Genomic DNA, 23,207 nt, shown 5'->3' with positions numbered 1-23,207 from the left:
ATGCACCTCAATTAAACCTCCCCTCAGCCACCTCTGTTCCAAAGAAAACACCCCCAGCCTATCCAATCTTTCCTCATAGCTAAAATTCTCTAGTTCTGGCAACATCCTCGTAAGTCACCTCTCTACTGCAAGCACATCATCCTCCTCTCTTTCCGACCTTCCCCCCCAGCATGCAAACTGGGGGCTAACCTTGGCAACCTCCTTACTCAGCCCCTCCCTGGACTTTGCCAGCTGATCAATCACTGCCCCATCTCTACATTTACCTCACGAACGCCAGTTCACTTGCAAACAACACCCTTGCCATCCATGATGGTGGATGATTGCACTGCATCCTGGCTTTGACTGAAACGTGGCTCAGGGATGGTGACACCTTGGTTCATATCAAATCCTACCTGCCTGGCTATAGTTTCTACCACCTGTCCCGCCCAAACTGCCACAGAGATGGTGTAGCTCTGATCACCAAGTCATGGTTTGGTCTCTCTCCCTACTTCTCTGGCACCTTCTCCTCCTTCGAGCGCCTCAACTTGTTCCACCCCTCTCACCATTTGTTTAAAATCCTCCCCGCAATATCCTCCATCCTTTGCTCCCTCAGCCTCTGCATGGGTGATTTGACCTGCATCTCATAGAAACATAGAAGATAGGAGCAGGAGTAGGCCATTCGGCCCCTCAAGCCTGCGCCGCCATTTAATGAGATCGTGGCTGATCATCCAAATTCAGTACCCTGTCCCTGCTTTCTCCCCATATCCCTTGATTCCTTTAGCCTGAAGAAATATATTATTTAATGAATTGGCCTCAACTGCCTTTTGTGGTAGAAAATTCCACAGGTTCATCACTCGCTGGATAGAAACATACAGCAAACCCCTTGCCCTCTCTCTAGTGTCGGCTGTGGCTCAGTGAGTAGCACCCTCACCTCTGAGGTCAGAAGGTTGTGGGTTCAAGTCCCATTCCAGAGACTTGAGCACAATATCTAGGCTGACACTCCAGTGCAGTACTGAGGGAGTGCTGTACTATCAGGAGGTGCTGTCTTTCAGATGAGACATTAAATCGAGACCCCGTCTAATCTCTCAGGTGGACGTAAAAGATCCCGTGGCACTATTTGGAAGAAGAGCAGGGCAGTTCTCCCCGGTGTCCTGGCCAATATCTATCCCTCAATCAGCAGCATTAAAAAACAGATGATCTGGCCATTATCACATTGCTGTTTGTGGGAGCTTGCTGTGCACTAATTGGCTGCTGCGTTTCCTATATTACAACAGTGACTACACTCCAAAACCAAATTGGCTATAAAGTGCTTTGGGATGTCTTGAGGTTGTGAAAGGCGCTATATAAATGCAAGTCTTTTTTATTCATTTTCTTCTAAATTCACAGCCCTCCCCATAACGTCTGGTGCCCATATTCACTCCCTGAACCTCTCTGTCCCCTAAGGCTTCTCCCCTCCCCTCGTCTCAATCGTTGACTGAACATAGGAACAGGAGTAGGCCATTCAGCCGCTCGAGCCTTTCAATGAGATCATGGCTGATCTGCACTCTAACTCCATATACCCGCCTTTGCCCCATATCCCTTAATATCTATGGTTTACAAAAAGCTATCAATCTCGGATTTAAAATTAACAAGTGATCTAGCTTCAATTGCCGTTTGTGGAAGAGAGTTCCAAACTTCTACCACCCTTTATGTGTAGAAGTGTTTCCTAATTTCACTCCTGAAAGGTCGGGCTCTAATTTTTAGACATTGCCCCCTAGTCCTAGAATCCCCAAACCAGCAGAAATAGTTTCTCTCTATCTACCCTATCTGTTCCCCTTAATATCCTGAAAACTTCGATTAGATTGCCCCTTAGCCTTCTAAATTCTATGGATTATGACTCTAATCTGTGTAATCTCTCCTCATAACTTAACCCTTGAAGTTCAGGTATCATTCTGGTAAATCTACACTGCACTCCCTCTCCAAGCCCAATATATCCTTCCTAAGGTGAGGTGCCCAGAACTGCTCGCAGTACTCCAGGTGTGGTCTAACCAGGGTTTTGTAAAGCTGCAGTATGATTTCTTGCCCCCGCCCCCCACGTGTCTCGGGCCCCGAGGAGCGGCACTTTAAACCCCGGGCCCTTGGCCCAGTCACCCGGTACCTTCTCACAGACACCGGGCCCCCACCGTTTACCTCTCTGGTCAGAATCGACCTGCCGCTCCGGGTCTGCACCATCCTGCCGGCCCGCCGCACGCTACTTCCGCTCGGTGCCGCACCGAGACTTCCCCTCGTCCACTTCCGCCCGGTGTTGCCACGAACCGGGCACCACCGCCTCTGCATCGCGTGCGGTTGGTACCGGGTTGAAATAAGCCGCAGTGTTCAGTCGCAGATCAGCCCGGGGAAGATGACTATCGTTCTGATTAAATAAATATACGCTGTCTTGATGTCGGTCACTCGGCTTTAGGTCCTCAGCAGCGTTAGGTTGTTTCAAACCTCTCCGTTTAATATTGCAGCTTTCTCCTGGGCTCACTGCAGCTCTCTGCTCTGAGCATTGACATCAGCTTCATCCTCTGAAGGTGGCTGGGAGCCCAAACACGCTCCCCGAACGGGGATTGGCCAGACGTAGTCTGAGGTTTTTTTTAAATTTCAGATATTTAATATCTTGCTTTTTATTCCTTATTTGTTATTGATGCAAAATAAGCAACAGAGTAGTAAGTAATGAGATACATTAACACACAATGTAGGCAATTGTTCAGATGAACTGAGGGTCAGTGTGATTTTTTTAAATTCAGTCATGGGATGCGAGCATCATTGGCAAGGCTATGCTTTATTGCCCATCCCTAACTGCCCTTGAGAAGGTGGTGAGCCGCCTTCTTGAACTGCTGCAATCTGTGCAGTGAAGGTACTCCCACAATGCTGTTAAGAGTGCTAGGATTTTGACCTAGCGGCGCTGAAGGAACAGAATGTTAAAATCCATAGTGTTGCACATGGACTTAGAACATTCATTAAAAGGTAGGGTTATGTAAACGTTTAGTATGAATGATTATGAAGTAAACACAAAACAATGCAACTGAAACAGCATACATTTCTACAGTAGCTTTAATACACAGAACTTTCCAAGCAGTTTTTATAAGGAGCAGGGGAGAAACAGAAAATAATAAAATAGCTAAAAGGAACAAAGGCCAAACCTTGGTGAGTGTTAACCAAAAGCTTGCTCAAAAGACAGGTTTTGAGAAGGCTTTTCTAAAAAAAAGATAAAGTGGAGATATGAAGAGGTTTAGAGATGTAAATAAAGCCAAGGCAGGTGAAGAATCTACCACAAATTGTAGAGCAAAGGGAGGACAGGATACACAAGGCCTGATTGAGAGAAGTAAAGAATACTGGAAGGAGATAGAAGGCTGGAAGAGGTCCAGAGACCGAGCAGGGCGATGTCGCAGCAGGATTTGAAGAGAATTTTAATTCAGTGCAACCAATGAATCAGGTGTGGAAATGGTTAGGTCTACAGTCTGCTAAAATGTAGTGAAGGAAGTTTATTTATGCCGTCATGAATTAATAAACTAGTTTATAAGAGATAATATGACAAGGTAGTGCCCAATTGTAACAAAATCTTGGAGCTGAAATGTGAAACATGAACCACAAAAGTGAGAGACTTGGTTATCAATGCTATGCTACAGCTTCCAACAGTATTTCCAAGCAGTCTTTGAAAATCAGTTCCTTTATCAATACCAGATTATAATTACAATATTAATAAAGCAGTGCACTATATATAATGTACAGAGGAAAAAAGTACAAATCCATCATTTGGAGGAAGGTTTACAAGTCATACTCCCCAAATAATTTGCAATAAAATTGAGCTATAAATGCTTACATTCATATATTTCACATCAAAATTATTGAAAGAACTTCAGAAAGTAACTAAGTTTGTTAAGTGCAGCTTGTCTGTAGGTAAATACAGCAAGCCAATCTGTATACTGAACTAAGGGGAGATACCAGAGGGAACCAGTCATCCACACCTCAACCAGGAGTCAGTACCTTCAGGAGAGAAAGCAGGGAGAAGATTACCAGGAAAAAATAATTGTTTACATGATTGTTACTGATGAGGGAGCTCAGCTTAGCTCCTCGATCTAGAATTTATAAAAATATTCTCCCAATCACATCTTTGTCGCTGGAATGAATCCAAGGTTTTGGTCTCGCTAATCAGCTGGAAAACCATTTCAAATGTTAATCACTCTTTCCGTGAAGATTCTTCCTGACATCTGCCCTAAAAAAAAAATTATTTTACAAGTTTTAATCTCTGCTCCTTGGTCAAGAATCTTGGGCATACTTTGAAGTTGTGCTCTGTGTTTACCCATCTATCTCATTTAGTATTTTGTATATTTCTATAAAGTCACCTTTCAATGGATTTACCGAGTCAAATGGGAGGAGGCATCCTTTTATAATCTCAAACAGCAATCCTCACCAGTTCTATTCCATGAAGCTTCCAAGTGGAAGAGCTTTGTACCATCAGAATATCTGAACTTCAACTTGCCCTCCCTTACATGTCATCCAACAACTGTGTACAGATCTTCATCCATGAGGAATTGGGGGAAAGCAAATTTGTTTTTCACATTCTCATATCCACCAAGAAGCCTTGCACCTGCACATCAGAGTACTCTGCTGGACTGCCAATTTGTGTTCCCATGGAATAGATTTTCGAAAGACAATCATGTCAGGAGTGTAATGTTCAGCCGGCTCAAGTACAGGTGATGTCAAATATTATTTATACATCTATATTAAAAGCCTGCTGAATTGTCTGCACATCCCGCAAGCGTCAACCCCACTTGCTGTTAACACTACCTGTCACCCTAAGAACACCCCTATTATAAATAGTGTGTCCTTCAACTCAACACGAGCAACACTGCAGAAGAGCAGCTAGTACATATGGACTCCTTTAAAAAGTGTCTTAGTTTCTGAACTTGATGCAAAGGCATGTGGAATAATCAAAATCTGAGGTATTTAGATCACACTTTTAATGTGCAAATCACCTCAAATGCATTACATTGCCAAGTAAACAAAATATAACATTTTATCATAGATTCACTATTTCCAAATATGTACTATTTCATTAGAACTACTGTACATTCAAGCTTGTAGAGTACTTCAGCCTAAACATGTTAAGCACAAAGTTGATAGTTTTTTAAAAAAGCATCAATCATAAGTTATGGCCAAAAGTGGCCCCAAGTTACAATCTCAATTAAGTTTTGTTAAGGATAATGCTCCAGAGTGGCATCCCCATGATTTCTAGTCAAGATTTTCTTCAAGAGCAGCAAGTAGATGAACGTGTAGATTGAATATCACTGTGGTTTAATTATTTTTGAACATGGCTTTTTCTTCAAAGCCCCTGCTCCCCCCAAATCACAGTGGCTCACATGATGCACTCATGCATACAGAAAGATGGCAGCGTTTTAAACGGTCACCCATCTCACCAAGTACATGTGGGCTGCAGCACTGTACTTTACCCAATATAAAGGAGCCCCCAGTGAATCCCCTGCCAATATCGCTCACTCACACTCAGTATAACCCAATGCAAGGCGACAAACTTGGCTCCATATTCCGCTGCTCCACGACGTCCACTTCAGCCAACCTAGACAGTGAACTCACCAACTACCAAGTGATCGCAGCACGGTGCAGTAATGCTGTGGGGCAGGGAATGCAGCAACTTTTAGTGACGGCATGTCCCCACATAATAAAGCAATTATGTTGTCTTAATTTTTAGTAGTTTAACTTCAAAAAAGAAATTAAGAATCCATGTGGCATCAATAAAATACACAAGAGGGGTCAGTGATTTGCAGAAAATAAACCACCAGAGAGTCTGGCCTGATGTTATTCGGTGGCCTTTTCCCCGTAAGCAGCAGAGTCCAGTTGTCGATCCTCTACATACCACTGGAATTCACTCAAACACATCCTTCTCTTAGCTGATCTGAAGACAGTGGAGAATCTGAGATAGGCATGTGGGAGGGAGTTTAAAATGTTTCACTCCATCACAAAATAACTATGTCAGCAAAGTTTTCTTGATACACAACAACAGCAAACCTTCAAAACAAGATAAAAGTTATTTTCTAAAACATTACTGCATTGTACACCACAACCCAAAATTTCATAATATGTTAAGACACAGTAGCACAGGTTCAGTACTTGGAAAATTAGTTCAATGAAAACTACTCGGAAATGGAAAATATTTAGCTGCACAAATAGCAATGACTTAGGCACTTGCCAACAGCTCATTTTAACTCATCGAGGGTTCAGCCTGACACTTGTCCAGGTAAGCTGTGGACCACAAACTTGCACCTGTCTGAAGGTTTTCTTTTATTTGCATTAGTGTCTTTGAACAAGTACCCACGTCTTGTTCCCCCCAAAAATACATGAACTACAAAAAGTAAATAAATTTTTCACATCTTTAAATCAAAAATATTTAAAATTAAAAAAAAAGGAATTTAACAGAACAGCCAGTTAAATCAACAGGTAGAAACAGTATATAATATGCAAAACACATTCTGGTTTTGCAATGCATTCTTTTCAACTCAGTAAAAAAAAATTCCTTTAAAAAAAAACTTATCTTGGACCCAGTAATAGATCGTCAAAAGGCATTTGGTCAATAGTGCAGCTTCTAGGATTTCTTCCTTTGCATATCATGCATAAATTGGTTCATAAAAAGTGCTATTCCAATCAGCTGGCTTCTTGTCAAAGATGATCCTAATAACGAATTCTTTTAGCATATACAAGGTAGCCCTTTGATTTAATAATTCCTCTGCTTTTAACAATTACTGAATAGCGCAGCACCCACTTCGTTATCCATTCATATGCCAGATTGTCTTGAACGCTGGCAATCACAGCCTCTTGGAAACTTAACATGGGTATCAGTTCTTAAAGAAAAAAAAGAAATAGGAGACATTTAGTGCAGAATTATTTAAAACATCAGTTCAGTGACTGTGCTTTAGAGAATTCACTATAAAATTTAAAAAAAAACTTGCATTTAATATAGTGCCTTTATCAGTCTCTCAAAACAATCCAAAACACTTGCAAAGAATTACTTTGAAATGTGGTAATTTATGTAGGCTGCCTGTAGGGGTGAATGGGGATCTGCTGGATCAGCTTCTGGTTTTTTTTCTTCAACCTCCACCACCATTTCCTTTGTTCTCTCCTGAAGTTGCTGATGCTGCAGGGATATGTTTCTGCTGGTGTCCTCCAGGCTTGGCCAAATGATCATTCTTGTGTGAGCCAAAGAAGTGAGTCTCAGCGTACCATTTAACAATCTGGAACATCACGGCCGAGCCCAGACCTTTTCCTCAGTAGATATCAATATGTATACAGCAGGAACCCTGCCTGAATATTCTCTTGTGGCAGCTATTGTTTTTAAAAAAAAAATTCATTCTTGGCATATGGGCCTCACTAGCAAGGCCAGCATTTATTGCCCATCGATAGTTACCCATGAGCAGGTGGTGGTGAGTCTGCTACTATTGTGCACAGCAAGATTCCACAAAAGAGATACAGTAAATGGTCAGTTAATTTGGTTTTCTTTCTGGTGGTGTTGGTTGAGGTTGCAATGATGGCCAGGACATTGGGAGAACTGCATGCTTTTCTTAGTGCCATGGGATCTTGAAGTCCCACCTGAACCACTAGAACAAGCAGTTTAGCACCACATTTGGAAAAACGCAACATTTCAACAATGCAGTGCTCCATTCACTGAAGAGAATATTCAGGCAGGGTTCCTGCTGTATACATATTGATATCTACTGAGGAAAAGGTCTGGGCTCGGCCGTGATGTTCCCGATTGTTAAATGGTACGCTGAGACTCACTTCCTTGGCTCACACAAGAATGATCATTTGGCCAAGCCTGGAGGACACCAGCAGAAACATATCCCTGCAGCATCAGCAACTTCAGGAGAGAACAAAGGAAATGGTGGTGGAGGTTGAAGAAAAAAAACCAGAAGCTGATCCAGCAGATCCCCATTCACCCCTACAGGCAGCCTACAGCCGGCCCCCATCTCAAACACCAAAACATGCATCATAGAGAGTCTGCACTACCCTCATCAGCTGTACCAGATTCTCACACATGCAAATCTCACCTTTAGGGTCACTGTGAGTCAGTAACTGTATGTCATATTCTTTAGCAAAGGCAGTAAGCTCTGGCGGCATCACACAACAGGAAGCTAAATTTACCTGGTTGCTGCTAGGTTTCACCTAGACATTGGGGGGGGGGGGGGGGGGGGGAACAAAATGAACAGTTACAGGCAACACTAGGTAAACACACTGATGCAATTTTTGAACTCCAGTGCACCAAACTATTCTCTGTTGAGTTGCACTGTTCGTAATTCCATATCAAAGCAAAACCATAAAAACTTGTTCTGAACATGTTGTACTATTAAGTGCAGCATTTATAAGTAACCAAATCGCAGATGGAGATAATATTTTTGTACAGCCAATCTCCACCTTCCCCTTCTGAAAGTGAAGCATTTCCAAACCAGTGTGTGTTGGGAATGGCCACCCACCAGCACAAGCTCAGTGAATTTCAGAGGCTATTCAATTGGGGACATCGTGGACAAGTTTGATCCCGTCTTACACCGACAAACACATCTTCTAGCACGAGGCACTGGATAACTATCAAGAGCAAGAACCGTGGCCAGTTTTTCCTCTTGTTGTCACAGAAATCACAGAAACCACACAGTGCAGATAGAGGCCATTTCGGCCCATCGAGCCTGCACCGACACATATCCCACCCGATCCCCGTAACTCCTACACCAACACATATCCCACCCTATCCCCGTAACCCCATGTATTTAATCCCCCTAACACTAAGGGTCAATTTATCATAGCCAATCAACCTAACCCACACATGTTGTGTACCCCAGGGACACGGAGGTCCATTGGCCTGCCCGTTGAGATCAGTTAACTCTGCACATATCAAGGATTAAACCTGGGAGCGCTGAGCCAAGCTGATCCTATCACTGGCTAATGATCACATGCACACTTCCAGTAGGGGTCACTGGATAGGAATCAGGAATGGGAACCCTGGCCAGTTTCCCCCACTCAACCCAGTGCAACTTTAATGTCAAACACTGAATTATAAAAGCAGGAAGAATAGTTATTTCTGATAAACTCAAAGGATGAGAAGATAGATTTACTGCTTCATTAAAAAATTATTAGTTTTCAAAAGTCTACAGACAGAACTACATCCAAGAATATCTCAACCTGCTATTACCTGAGCCCACTGATAGAGCTGCTCTAAAAGAACTTTATCCAAATCAGAGGTACCAATTGCTAGAATGCTTTGACTTTGAACAAGAGTTTCCAGTTCTTCCCAATATGGCTGCAGGTGCGAGAGAGAAAGACTAGCTCCATCTGCGAGTGGAGGAGGAGCAATGATCACAGAGTCCAGCTGTGACACTGCAAGGGCTGAACAAGCTGCATTAAATACAAAATTCAGGTTATTTCCTGGAAAACAACATTTAATACTTTTTTTTCCTCTTCTCAAACAGATAGCTGGTAAAAACCAAAAACAAAATTCCCTTTTGAAAAAGGCAACATTTGAGAAACATTTTTAGCAGAATAGAAGATTGATGTCCGTCATGAGGAAGATTGTTTTATAAATGGCTGAAGTGAGCAGTAATCTCTGGAGGGGAAAAAGACCCAAGGGTCCAACTCATTAAATGCTGAAAGTTTTGACAATATTGGGAAATAAATTCACAGGATATCTGGCACTTTCCATGTATATTTGCAGTTTAGCAGAGCATAGTAATGATGAATAGAACATAGTAATGGCAGGCACTTAACAGCTGGTTGGTCATTTACAAATGCCACAAATGAACAAATTTAAATTCATACGAGTTTATCTATCTTTATGGCATTAAAAACATTTTCAGTACGTTTTTTTCCAAGGGGGTGGCACATTAACTGGCTGATGTCTTTTCCAGTATGCAAACTTTATGGCTGCTAACTCACTAAAATAATTTAATCCTGAGCATTAAATCATTAAGTAAGTTAGTTCTTTCAAAAAAAATGCACGGAAATTGAGATCATACACATTATCTGTAGCAAACTCAGTCATGTTAAACTACTGTGGAGTCACTTTTTTATATATAAAAAAAAGTGCAAACCACTAGGAACCAACAAAGAGTCAAGTTGTTTCCCCCCTGCACACAAAAGATTGCTATGGCAAGTGAATAAGACAGAAGCAAGCAAATAAACCACACAGAAGTCAAAAGCTACTGGAGCTACCTGGCCATGCACTTGTAATTGGGTAAAATATTAATGTGGGAGCCAGTAGCAGTCCCAGTGCTATTGTTGCCTGCTAGCAGTATCTCCACTCAAAGATGCAGCTTAATTGTATCTTCAAGTAGTGCAACATTTTCAAAAGACAACTGGCCCTGCAAATCAGTCATAAATAGAACTTTTTCCCTCGGAAAACTCATTTCAAGAAGAACCTGCTTAACAGATGAAAGCAAGCAGTTTTGTTAAATGTTTACAAGGTTCAGGTTTTAGAAGAACATACAACAGAATTTTATTATTTATTGCAAATGTCTCAACATTTGCATCAATGTCGTCACAGTTTTGCTTCTTCTGCCATTCAGCTGGTGAGTTGCAAAACGACCCCAAACCGTGTAAAGCCATCCAGTGCTTACTCTACATAGGTGACCACAAACCCCAGCATGATTTCAAGGCTGTGGCCAAATAACAGCTCTCATGATGTGAACTATAAACTGAGTCAATTAAACTCCTCAATTACAGGAAACTCTTTATTATCCGGCACCAACGGGACCGGCGTGGTGCCAGTTTATCAAAAAGTCCGTATTACAGAGAGGTACAGTTTAAAAGGTACGAGAGCTCCGTACACAGCAACAAATCCAGGCTTCCCTGTTGCTTAGCAACATGTGCAGGAGCTCCGGCCACAGACCAAGCGTCCCTGTTGCTTAGCAACAAGTGCACGAACCCCAGTTACACAGCCACAGATCCAGGAACTGCCACTAATATGAAGTAAAACTTACCTGAACCTACTCCTGCATTTTGCCGGTTAACAGAGATTTCCGGTTATTTAGGGGTCAGTTAAAAGAGAGTTTCCTGTAGACAAATGACTTGGTAGTTGCTTCCTGATATTTTATTCTCTATTTAGGGACTATGTTCTCAGATTATATTCATTTTGTGATTTAAAAGGTACCAGTAAACACACATCATTTGGAATGCTCTCAGCAGCAACACTAAACCATTTGGGATTTGAATACACCTGAGCTAGGTTCAGTGGCTGTTCCAAGCACAAACACAGTTTGCGCAATTGCAACAGATAATAGTACTGAATCGGCACAGGAATAATATTACAGACAAAATGTCAGGGGCATGAATATTTAAACAGTGCGATCACCTGGTCCCTGCGTATGCAAACTAACCCAGCCCCTGAACACACTGATGGAGAGCAGACTAGCCTTTAACTGAGGAGGGATGTGCAACACGTGGAAGTGCAAGCGTCTGGGGCTCAGACGGATTTAAAGTTACTTATTTAATCCACAATGACAGGGCATGCACTGCTGACCATTTTGTCCATGGGATATTACTCACACATGAATGATTTTCAGAGGAAATCCTTCCCATCAAAAGAGCTCATGACACACCATATCAAACCTATTCATAGAAAGAATTCTTCCTCCCAATATCTTTAAAACACTGTTTATGCCAGTAATTTAAAAAAATGTTAATACTCTTGTATACACAGCAGGAGAAATTACTATCTTAACGCACTTTGGATGACCCTCCTTGTTTGGGTATAGACACCTCATGGGGCTCCTCGTGATACCAAATTCAACCAAGGAATGGACCTGACCACAACTCAAGTGACAAAAGTTTCTCAAATATCATTTCTAGTGGGGTTCATCAGTCGCATCATGCCAAGACCGGTGTAATATTCCATTTATACACTGGCTAATTAACATTAGTGGTTCAAATTTGGAAAGCATCATTACAAACAATACAGATGGGAGGCCTAGCTGATATTTACGTGTTGCATCCAGGTGAATACTGCATGTGGTCATTTACTCATATATGGCCAGTTAGCATCAGATCCGAATGACATTTCAGAGGTTGTATGTTTGATATTTGAAAAGATTAGATACATCCACCTTTACAGTATGGATTTTTGCTATCAATACCCTTGATGAGCTGTGTAATTAATTGCTTGCATTTTGTTTGATCATTTTCTTTTAAAAAAAGTGAAATTCGATCTAGAGGCGAGCAGCACGGTCAGCCCACAATGGTCAGGAACAGTCGCATCTACCGCTACAGAATCCACAGCTATTGTATAAAAACATGGTAACCAATGGCATCCGGCATGGATTCTCGACATCACTGTACTCCGCATTACTAAGCTGATATATCATTTGAATAAACAGAAAATGTTGGAAATAATCAGGTCAGGCAGCATCTGTGGTGAGAAAGGCAGAGTTAACGTTTCTCCACAGATGCTGCCTGACCTGCTGAGTATTTCCAGCATTTTATGTTTTTATTTCAGATTTTCAGCATCTGCAGTATTTTGCTTTTATATGGAATAAATGCCCTTTGACCAATGCTGCAGCTGGTTTGATTATTTCTAAACATGCTGAATATGCATTTAAAAAAGGATGCAAATATAACAAGTACACTGAGGAGCAAATAAAAATCCAACAGCTACTGCCTCATTTTTGGCACATACCTTTTTCCACGGCATCCTTGATGCCCGAGGAGTCGGGATCACTGAGAAAAAGCTTTGCTGCACATAAAAAAAAAACAATTGGTCAGACTGACTAATGCAACAGACAAGATTCCTGTTGATTGGCTTTTAGTAGCTTGCAAAAGTTTGACAATGAATCAAAGTACTAAAAGCACAATCAGAATGAACATACAAACAAATGTAAAAAGACAGCAAAACAATAAAGAACTCACCCCAAAATATTTTAATGACAAAAACAAAATAATTCACAAAACAGAGGGTGCACCTACAGGTTGTTGCTGTTCCGTATGGCGGAAAAAGGTTATAATGGGATGTCTAGTTTGGCTTTCCATTCGATGGCCTCGAGATGCCGAGTGGAGAAATGAGGTGCCTCCCGCAACAGATCTCAGTGGGCAGGTTGATGTGATGTGTTCCATGGTCTGAGACTCATGGCCACAGTCGCACTTTGGGTCGTCCCTCATCTTCCACTTGTGGAGCATGTGGCCGCATCGTCCGTGCCCTGTGCAGATTGGGTTGAGTGCTGTCCACTGTCTTCGAGGGAGGTCGGAGCCTGGGACCTCTGCTGTTGGGTCAGTGACAAGGGGTTGGTTCTTTTAAGGTTGCATACGTCCCACGATTCCGTCCATCTGGATAGTGGGTCGATACTAGCTACGTGAATATTGGTTGCTGTTTCCCAGAATGGCTGGCGCGATTTTAAACGCTTTCGTGGTGGGTTTTTCAAGTCTTCACGAATGGGAAGGTCGGCGTTGCTCTTGACTTTTACATATCTCAAGAGCACAGTGGCATTGCGACGAATGGCAGGCGGGACAGCACTGGGAGACATTCAGTTGGAGTGGACTTGAGCGTCCCCGACACCCTCCTCATGGCAGCGTTTAGCTGCACGTCCGCGATCTTTGTGTGGCGGCTGCCGGACCATGAGGCAGAGCAGTATTCTGCAGCAGAGAAGACTCGGGCCACTGTTGTAGTGCAAAGTGTTCTGGCTGTGCTCCATGACCTGCAGGTCACAGCTTTTACTAGGTACCCACTCACTCAACATTCAATTCCAGGTTTAATTTGTATCTTCGTTATTCATGAAGTTGCCTGTGTTTGCTTCCACTTTACTGATCGGGTTGCTGGAAATTAGAATCTTCCATTAACTGCAGCTTGGAACACATTCTTACATGGAAAATGCATTCTAAGAGTGGTTCATTTTTGGAAAAAGAACAGAGAATGGAAATATACCCTCGATAGTAAAACTCCCAATGGAGTGCAGAACAGAGATCTAACGGTGCAGATACAGATTGAAAGCTGAAAAGGCATAAAAAAGGGAAAAATGGGTTTCATGTATAGGGGCAGTGAATAATAAAGCAATTAAGTGATGATGAATCTGTAAAGTACATTGTTTGGGCCACAGCTGGAGCACTGCGGCTACTGGAGCGTGGAAAACGAGCAACATAAATTCACTAGATGGACAGCAGAATATCATTAGAATGAGATTTGGAAAAACTAGAACTGCGTTAGCTGGAATAGGGAAGGCGAAGGAGAGATCTAATTCTAGTGTTAAAAATTATGATGGGTTTGAGAGGGTAAATAGTGAAAGGTTTCCACCAGTCAGTGAATTGGTAACGAGGAGCATAAATTTAGGTTTAGTACTGGAAGTTTAATGGTGGAGGTGTGATGTATTTTTCACACAGAACAGGCCATTCGGCCCAACAGGTCTGTGCTGGTGTTCATGCTCCACACGAGCCTCCTCCCAGCATCGTGCCCCATCAGCACATCCTTCTATTCCTTTCTCCCTCATGTACTTATCTAGCTTCCCCTTAAATGCATCTATGGTTATTAGAAATGAATACATTACAACTGCAGTAAATGAAGAGTGAACTCCTGGAGAGTTTACAACATCTACAAAGTTGGCAGGCTATAGTATGCTGCTCTTAACTGAAGATGGAACAATCCAGTAAAAGGGACAAAGAATTGAGGGAGGGGAAGAAAGGCGAGAGAAAAGTAAAGGCTGCCACCTTCAGACACTTGTGGGAAATTTTGAACACCCTGCCCCCTACACAGGCAGGAGAGAGTTTGGAGGGGGGGGGGGGGGGGTTAAATTGGTAAAAATGTGAATCCCGACCCCAACCCACTGTGAACGTGCTTACTTCCAGCTTAACTGCGGTGGGTTTGGGGTTGGCCGAGTAACCCACCCCCCACCCCCAAGGAAAGCTGCTGCAATTTCTCCTCCCCACCCCTCCGCCCGACGAGCCCATCTCCCCCCCCGACTCCTGATCTTCGATTGCCAGGGACTGTCCTCAGCGGTCCCCGGCTGCTGCGCTGTACCGCAGGCTTTCCCACCCAGGCAGCCTCTCAATCTCAAAAAAAAATTCTAATGAGGTCCTGCCGTTGGATTCAGCAGGACCTCCGCATTCCCAGCCGCTGACAAGCGCCCCCCACAACCTCCCCGTGAATATCAGGGCCTTTACCCCGCTACATTACCTGACACTTTCACTTCCTCCCTCTCCTCGGGGCTTATCGAGTCTACGTCCTGAGTAATGGTACATTCCAGAGTAGCAGGTGGCTCCTGCAACAAACCAAAGAGAGACAAAGAACTTTGGAGATTAGAAACACCCAGGAAACAACTATTGCTGCCGGTAATGCATTCTGTCGCCTGTAGCGGCTTGATGCAAATATGTGTAGGTTACAACTGATAAACTAATCAAAGTCCTCGTGATCACAGGTGAAGGACATGCATTGCAGCTGCCTACACTACAAACTAGTTGCCTTTGTAAACACTCGTTGTTCCTTTGAAAGTTAACAATGGCATTGCCAGAGCTCAACTGGTAAATGCAAACAAATGTGGAAGAGAGCCATAGAAACCAGGAAGGTCCCAAGTTCAACCGTAGGTCAAAGATTCCAGTCATTAAATAAATTGGCACCAACAGTTCCTGCAACACCATCAGCGCAAATCAAAATGGTGCTGCTGAATAAGTGATGTCAAAGTCAGCTTAATTTAAGAAGCTGCATGCAGCCTGCATTAAACATTTGTTAAAATGAGCTGAATTTGGTTCCCATCACACACTACATTAAATCAACGCTGCAGTAAGATTGGAAGCTGCACTGATCAAAGTCCTGGTGATCCTTTCTTCCTGGAGCAGGTGAAGGATGCCCGTTCTGTATGTACATCGGGACATAGCCCATCTCAACCAGAGCAGCAGTTTGGGTGCCTATTACAAATCGGGGCCTGCCATGGATACCTCTCGGGTTCAGTGAGGTCAGTCACTCCAGAACCAGGGGTCACAGTCTAAGAATAAAGGGTACAGAAATGAGGAGGAATTTCTTCACCCAGAGAGTGGTGAACCTGTGGAATTCTCTACCACACAAGGCAGTGGAGGCCAATTCATTAAATATATTCAAGAGTTGGATATATTTCTTAAGGCTAAAGGGATCAAGTGATATGGGGAGAAAGCAGGGACAGGGTACTGAATTTGGATGATCAGCCATGATCGCATTGAATGGCGGGGCAGGCTCGAGGGGCCGAATGGCCTACTCCTGCCCCTATCTTCTATGTTTCTATAAATGTCTGCGTGAAATTTGACTCATTTCCCTATATCTGCTTGTACCAAAGCATGACCAGGGTGGGGACCAAAATGATGCAATAGTACCCCCTCGTCACTTGAACCAGATATCTGCGTTTTGTACTTCAGTCTCTGTTGCAGCTGATGATGATATAACTACTTTCCATGCAGTATAACAAGTCAATGCAGCCATTTTAATCACAGGCCCATTTTGCAAAATACACATCACTTGCATTAATTGGTTAATCAAGTATGACCAGCAATAGTGGGGGGAAAACCATCAGTGAAAATATGCTCAAAATCACCGTAGTAATCCACCCATCAACTCTGTTAAAAACATAGGAGGGTATAACTCATCGAACATCATTCCTCCAGCCAATTCACAAGTGCAGGTGCCAAAACACAAACAAAAAATATTACAAGTGGAAAATAATCCACAACCATTGCATTGTTTGGAAAATTAGAGTAGTAGATGCACCATCCATTGCATTACTGAGCCATGGCAGAACCCAGGAATTAATCTTAATCTCTGCTGTGTTCTGAGTTAGAACATAAGAAATAGGAGCAGGAGTAGGCCATACAGCCCCTCGGGCCTGCTCCGCCATTCAATAGGATCATGGCTGATGAACCTAGACTCACGTCCACATCCCTGCCCGCTCCCCATAACCCTTAATTCCCTTATCAGCTAGGAAACTGTCTATCTCCGTTTTAAATCTATTTAATGTCGCAGCTTCCACAGCTCTCTGAGGTAGCAAATTCCATAGATTTACTACCCTCTGAGTGAAGAAGTTTCTCCTCATCTCAGTTTTGAAAGGGCAGCCCCTTATTCTAAGATTATGCCCCTTAGTTCTAGTCTCACCCATCAGTGGAAACATCCTCCCCGCATCCACCCGATCAAGCCCCCTCACAATCTTATATGTTTCAATAAGATCGCCTCTCATTCTTCTGAATTTCAATGAGTAGAGGCCCAACCTACTCAACCTTTCCTCATAAGTCAACCCCCTCATCTCCGGAATCAACCGAGTGAACCGTCTCTGAACTGCCTCGAGAGCAAGTATATCTTTTCTTAAATATGGAAACCAAAACTGTACGCAGTATTCCAGGTGTGGCCTCACCAGTACCCTGTATAACTGAAGCAAGACTTCCCTGCTTTTATACTCCACCCCCCTTGCAATAAAAGCCAACAAAAATTGTTAGTTGATTGCAGGCAGGGAGCACTGCAGTTGGCCTCAGGGACAGACTAGGGAAAGGGGAAAATAATAATTTTTAAAAAATCAACCAAGGTTCCCTCTGCCGATTACGATTCTATTAAAAGATGTGACTGTGAACAGCAAGATCAGGCTCTCCTACGACACAAGACACAAATGAACAACCTGCCGACACTTGCTCTCTAGGCCAGGGGGGTTTGCAAATAGCCCAGGATCCAGATAACTCAGTTAGATTTACAAGTATACTTTTACTCGCTGTTTGAATGTCATGGACATGGGCTTTTGGATAGGGCTCTTCCGTGCTGGCACCTCATGGGGTAGATTAATCCTCAATCTGAACACTAAGATTTCTGACGGTTTGCAACTTCATGGATACGCAAGTTAATGTAAATGTTGATTACTTGTGGCCGCCGAGGTTCAATGGTTTGCACCTAAGCGGCCAGGAACACAGACAGCTTGGACACTCCTGCTCTGGCCCACCATGAACGATCGCAGGCAAGTACGGAGAACTGCGAGCACGAGGAGAGAGAAAACAGAGGGACAGAGTACTCTGCATATGTGCTCACATTTCATTAAATCAGCCACGTTCGTCACAAGACAGCGAGATTACCGAGTTAACCAGGAGAGTTAATATCTCACACCTACAGCACTAGCTACCCACCAACAGACAGGAGAGAAAGAAACCATCTCCATTTACATAGCATCTCATCACATATCAGGACTTCCCAAAGCAGAGGAATCAATTGTGAAAATTAAAATATCACCTAAAAAGGGAGAGTCCCCTCCCTGATTTCTTTTTAAAAATTCGCTCCTGGGAGGCGGGCGTCGCTGGCAAGGCCAGCATTTATTGCCCATCCCTAATTGCCCTTGAGAAGGTGGTGGCGAGCTGCCTTCTTGAACCGCTGAAGTCAGTGTGGCGAAGGTACTCCCGCAGTGTTGTTAGGGAGTTTCAGGATTTTGACCCAGCGACGATGAAGGAACGGCGATATACTTCCAAGTCAGGATGGTGTGTGACTTGGAGGGGAACTTGGAGGTGGTGGTGTTCTCATGCGCCTGCTGCCCTTGTCCTTCTAGGTGGAAGAGGTCGCGGGTTTGGGGGGTGCTGCCGAAGAAGCATTGGCGAGTTGCTGCAGTGCATCTTGTAGATGGTACACACTGCAGCCACGGTACGCCGGTGGTGGAGGGAGTGAATGTTTAAGGTGGTGGATGGGGTGCCAATCAAACTGTCTGCATTGTCCTGGATGGTGTCAAGCTTCTTGAGTGTTGTTGGAGCTGCACTCATCCAGGCAAGTGGAGTGTATTCCATCACACTCCTTACTTGTGCCTTGTAGATGGTGGAAAGGCTTTGAGGAGTCAGGAGGCGAGACACTCGTCGCAGAATACCCAGCCTCTGACCTGCTTTTGTTGCCACAGTATTTATGTGGCTGGTCCAGTTAAGTTTCTGGTCAATGGTGACCCCCAGGATGTTGTTGATGGGGAATTCGGCGATGGCAATGGAACGGTAGCATAGTGGTAATGTCACTGGGCTAGTAATCCAGAGGCCTGGACTAATGATCCAGAGACATGAGTTCAAGTCCCACCACTTAGTTAGACTCTTGCTTGCTGGAGATAGTCATTGCCCGGCACTTATGTGGCACGAATGTTACTTGCCACTTATCAGCCAAAGCCTGAATGTCATCCAGGTCTTGTTGCATGCGGGCATGGACTGCTTCATTATTTGAGGAGTTGTGAATGGCGCTGAACACTGTGCAGTCATCCACGAACATCTGACCTTATGTTGGAGGGAAGATCATTGATGAAGCAGCTGAAGATGGTTGGGCCTAAGACACTGTCTTGAGGAACTCCTGCAGCAATGTCCTGGGGCTGAGATGTTTGACCTCCAACCACCACAACCATCTTCCTTTGTGCTAGGTATGAATCCAGCCTGTTACGTAGAGGAAAACTGAAAAAATACATTTTTAAAATTCTAGTTCAGATTTGCAGCTGGGAGAGGGAGAAAGGGAAAGTAGAAACCTACTGGTACATGTGGAGATTCAAACACGATGACCCCAAATATAAACAATGGGGCTGGAAGGCAGCTCAGGTGAGAAACGCAAAATCACAAAGTGGAGGAAAAACTTTCAGATGGCTCGGACTTTTAAAAAGTACCACGAACAAAATTAATCTTTATGAATAGCCATGTCTTCCAGTAGTTTGATAGCAAAATACTGCAGATGCTGGAAATCCAAAATAACAACAATGCTGGAAAAACTCAGCAGGTCAGGCAACATCCGTGGAGAGAAATTTGAGTTGACGTTTCGGGTTGAAACCCTTCTTCAAAACTGGAAAGAAAATAAAAAGATCGAAGGCAAAGCTGCGATCGAACAAAAGAAGAAAAGGAGACAATAAAAGGTATGCGAAACCAGATGAGATGGTAATGGGCCCGTGCAGACAAAAGGCAGCTGAGATTAGGTGTGAAGTGTACTGGCAGGATAAGGACAGCTGCCAGGTGAGAGAGAAACAAAAGGAAAGGAGGGGGTGCGGGGGGTGGGGGGGAAGAGAGAAAAAAAGGACCCAAAACAAAGGGGTGGAAAAAATTAAAAGGAAAAAAGTAATAGGGGCCGAGGTTATGGTCTGAAATTATTGAACTCGATATTGAGTTGACTTTTCGGGTTGAAACCCTTCTTCAAAACTGGAAAGAAAATAAGATCGAAGGCAAAGCTGCGATCGAACAAAAGAGGAAAAAGAGACAATAAAAGGTATGCGAAGCCAGATGAGATGGTAATGTGCCCGTGGAGACAAAAGGCAAAGTGCCTAATCGGAAGATCATCATCTGATTAGGCACTTTGCAGCCTTCCGGACTCCATATCGAGTTCAATAATTTCAGATCATAACCTCAGCCCCTATTACTTTTTTCCTTTTAATTTTTTCCACCCCTTTGTTTTGGGTCCTTTTTTTCTCCCCCCCCCCCCCTTTCCTTTTGTTTCTCCCTCTCACCTGACAGCTGTCCTTATCCTGCCAGTACACTTCACACCTAATCTCAGCTGCCTTTTGTCTCCACGGGCACATTACCATCTCATCTGGCTTCGCATACCTTTTATTGTCTCTTTTTCCTCTTTTGTTCGATCGCAGCTTTGCCTTCGATCTTATTTTCTTTCCAGTTTTGAAGGGTTTCAACCCGAAAAGTCAACTCAAATTTCTCTCCACGGATGTTGCCTGACCTGCTGAGTTTTTCCAGCAAAATCCTGAGTCCATGTATATATAAAAAATATACCCATATACATGTACCTCTTGGATGAATGGCCAGGAGTGGGACTAATTGGATAACTTGTTAACTCTTTCAAAGCACAGGAACGACGAGCCGAATGACCTTCTGTGCTGCATCATTCACCACACTCACCTCAGCCCAGCCACTAATGGGTAGAAATGCTGTTGTTGTTTTAACCAGCCATGCATGAATGAATGTAAATAAAGACGTCGCTCACCTTCAAGAGCTCGGGGTTGACCTGTGAGCACCATTTCTCCAGAGTCTCGCGAATACAATCCTGTAACTGCATGAGAGAGAGAGAGTGAGTGAGTGAGTGCGTGAGTGCGGGGCCACAGCAGGCAGGCAGGCCGGCCGGTCGAGGCAGCGCAGGCCCGCTTCAAGCCGACAGCAGTGAATAAATACTCCACCCCCCCCCGGCCTGAGCCGCAGTGAGGCCTCGGCACCCCGCGCTCACCTCCTCGCTCGGCGAGGTCGGGCACTTTTTCTTCAGCCGACTCCAGTTGACGATGTTGCCGGTGTGGATGGAGACGGCCGAAGCCTGAGCGAACAACTGCTTGCCGCCCTCCATCTGCACGCCGCGGCCCGACAACACTCTGCCCCCGAGCCTCCACACCGCCCGCCAATCACAGCACCACCCCGACCCTGCGTCACAAGCCCAGCCCGCTAGAGCCCCGCCCACTCCCGCCCGCTAGAGCCCCGCCCACTCCCGCCCGCTAGAGCCCCGCCCATTATAGCCCCGCCCACTCCAGCTCGCTATGGCCCCGGCCACTCCAGCCCGCTAGAGCCCCGCCCATTATAGCCCCGCCCACTCCCGCCCATTATAGCCCCGCCCACTCCAGCACTCCTTTTGCCAGTACCTGTCCCCGTCCTTGTGCCAGTACCTATCCCTGTATACACCAGCTGTGGCAGGTATGGAGCCAATTCCAATTCCAATTCAAATGCTTGTATCTAAACTGGAAGGCGTTACAGACATTGGTTGTTCAAATTGTCTGTGTGGGTGGAGGAGAAATTGAAAAGTCAGGTGCGACTAAAAGTCAGACGCAGGACCACAGAAACTCGTTCCCACACACAGTGGGAAACCTCAGGCGTTGTCTGTGATAGCTATCTCAATTAACACACATCTAATTCCCTCTCCTCTTGACACAACTGTCCAGTTCATGATCTCTGTTCTGGTTTTAGAGAACGTGTAATGTGATCTGCAGACTTTGTAGTCACCTTCCAAAACCATCCTCCAGAGGTAACTTTAGGTCGTTTAGGGTAGCTTGAATGTAACATAAGATTTCACAGAATTCTCGGGCCTATTGCTAAAAGTAACAGAACAGAAGTTGGTCCAAGATACTGAGTAGAATAACATCTAGATGCAAATTAAACCACTGTTCCATAAATTATGTTGTCAGCTCGATGACATTTACATTGAAATGATGTTTTATGATGGTATGTAGTTCAATGGAAGTCTTATATCCAACTTGGTAACTAACCTCTGCCTCTCTTGAGGCAACATTACTTGTGCTCCAGAACTAGCCGCGCCTCTAGCCAAGTTGTTCCAGTACAGCTACAACACTGGCATCTATCCGACAATGTGGAAAACTGCCCAGGTATGTCCTGTCCACAAAAAGCAGGACAAATCCAATCCAGCCAATTACCGCCCCATCAGTCTACTCTCAATCATCAGCAAAGTGATGGAAGGTGTCATCGACAGTGCTATCAAAGGGCACTTACTCACTAATAACCTGCTCACTGATGCCCAGTTTGGGTTCCGCCAGGACCACTCGGCTCCCGACCTCATTACAGCCTTGGTCCAAACATGGACAAAGGAGCTGAATTCCAGAGGTGAGGTGAGAGTGACTGCCCTTGACATCAAGGCAACATTTGACCGAGTGTGGCATCAAGGAGCCCTAGTAAAACTGAAGTCAATGGGAATTGGGGGGAAAACGCTCCACTGGCTGGAGTCATACGTAGCACAAAGGAAGATGGTTGTGGTGGTTGAAGGTCAATCATCACGGCAGGAGTTCCTCAGGGCAGTGTCCTAGGCCCAACCATCTTCAGCTGCTTCATCAATGACCTTCCCTCCAACATAAGGTCAGAAATGGGGATGTTTGCTGATGACTGCACAGTGTTCAGCACCATTCACAACTCCTCAGATAAGAAGCAGTCCATGCCCGCATGCAACAAGACTTGGACGACATTCAGGCTTGAGCTGATAAGTGGCAGGTAACGTTCGCACCACAGAAGTGCCAGGCAATGACTATCTCCAACAAGCGAGAGTCTAATCACCTCCCCTTGACTTTCAACAGCATTACCATCGCCGAATCCCCCACCATCAACATCCTGGGGGTCACCATTGACCAGAAACTTAACTCTCCACTTGCCTGGATGCGTGCAGCTCCAACAACACTCAAGAAGCTCGACACCATCCAGGACAAAGCAGCCCGTTTGATTGGCACCCCATCTACCACCTTAAACATACACTCCCTCCACCACCAGCATACCATGGCTGCAGTGTGTACCATCTACAAGGTGCACTG

At 44.4% G+C, this 23,207-nt stretch overlaps 2 protein-coding genes across 2 annotated transcripts in view; both read right to left on the bottom strand.

The window, feature by feature from the left end:
- The window catches only part of LOC147122315 (uncharacterized), a 28,054-nt gene extending 25,545 nt beyond the window's left edge, over positions 1–2,509 (bottom strand). The window contains exon 1 of the mRNA XM_085983293.1: positions 2,149–2,509. Coding sequence (XP_085839419.1) covers positions 2,149–2,295 — 147 coding nt within the window. The 5' untranslated portion in view covers positions 2,296–2,509. The remainder of the gene's footprint in view (positions 1–2,148) is intronic.
- Positions 2,510–3,036: 527 nt separating this feature from the next.
- On the bottom strand, positions 3,037–21,319 carry gclm (glutamate-cysteine ligase, modifier subunit). The gene is made up of 7 exons (XM_085983298.1): positions 21,137–21,319; positions 20,900–20,965; positions 15,149–15,233; positions 12,668–12,724; positions 9,194–9,396; positions 8,061–8,175; positions 3,037–6,857 (listed from the first exon to the last, which is right to left on the bottom strand). The coding sequence occupies exons 1-7, from the start codon at positions 21,248–21,250 to the stop codon at positions 6,688–6,690; spliced, it is 810 nt and encodes a 269-aa protein (XP_085839424.1). The 5' UTR covers positions 21,251–21,319; the 3' UTR covers positions 3,037–6,687.
- Between the last annotated feature and the right edge of the window lie 1,888 nt (positions 21,320–23,207).

This window comes from Somniosus microcephalus, chromosome 3 (assembly GCF_052327205.1).
Source record: "Somniosus microcephalus isolate GS21.2 chromosome 3, FLI_Smic_1.0, whole genome shotgun sequence".
Taxonomy (NCBI): domain Eukaryota; kingdom Metazoa; phylum Chordata; class Chondrichthyes; order Squaliformes; family Somniosidae; genus Somniosus; species Somniosus microcephalus.
This window is presented reverse-complemented; position numbering and strand designations above follow the sequence as displayed.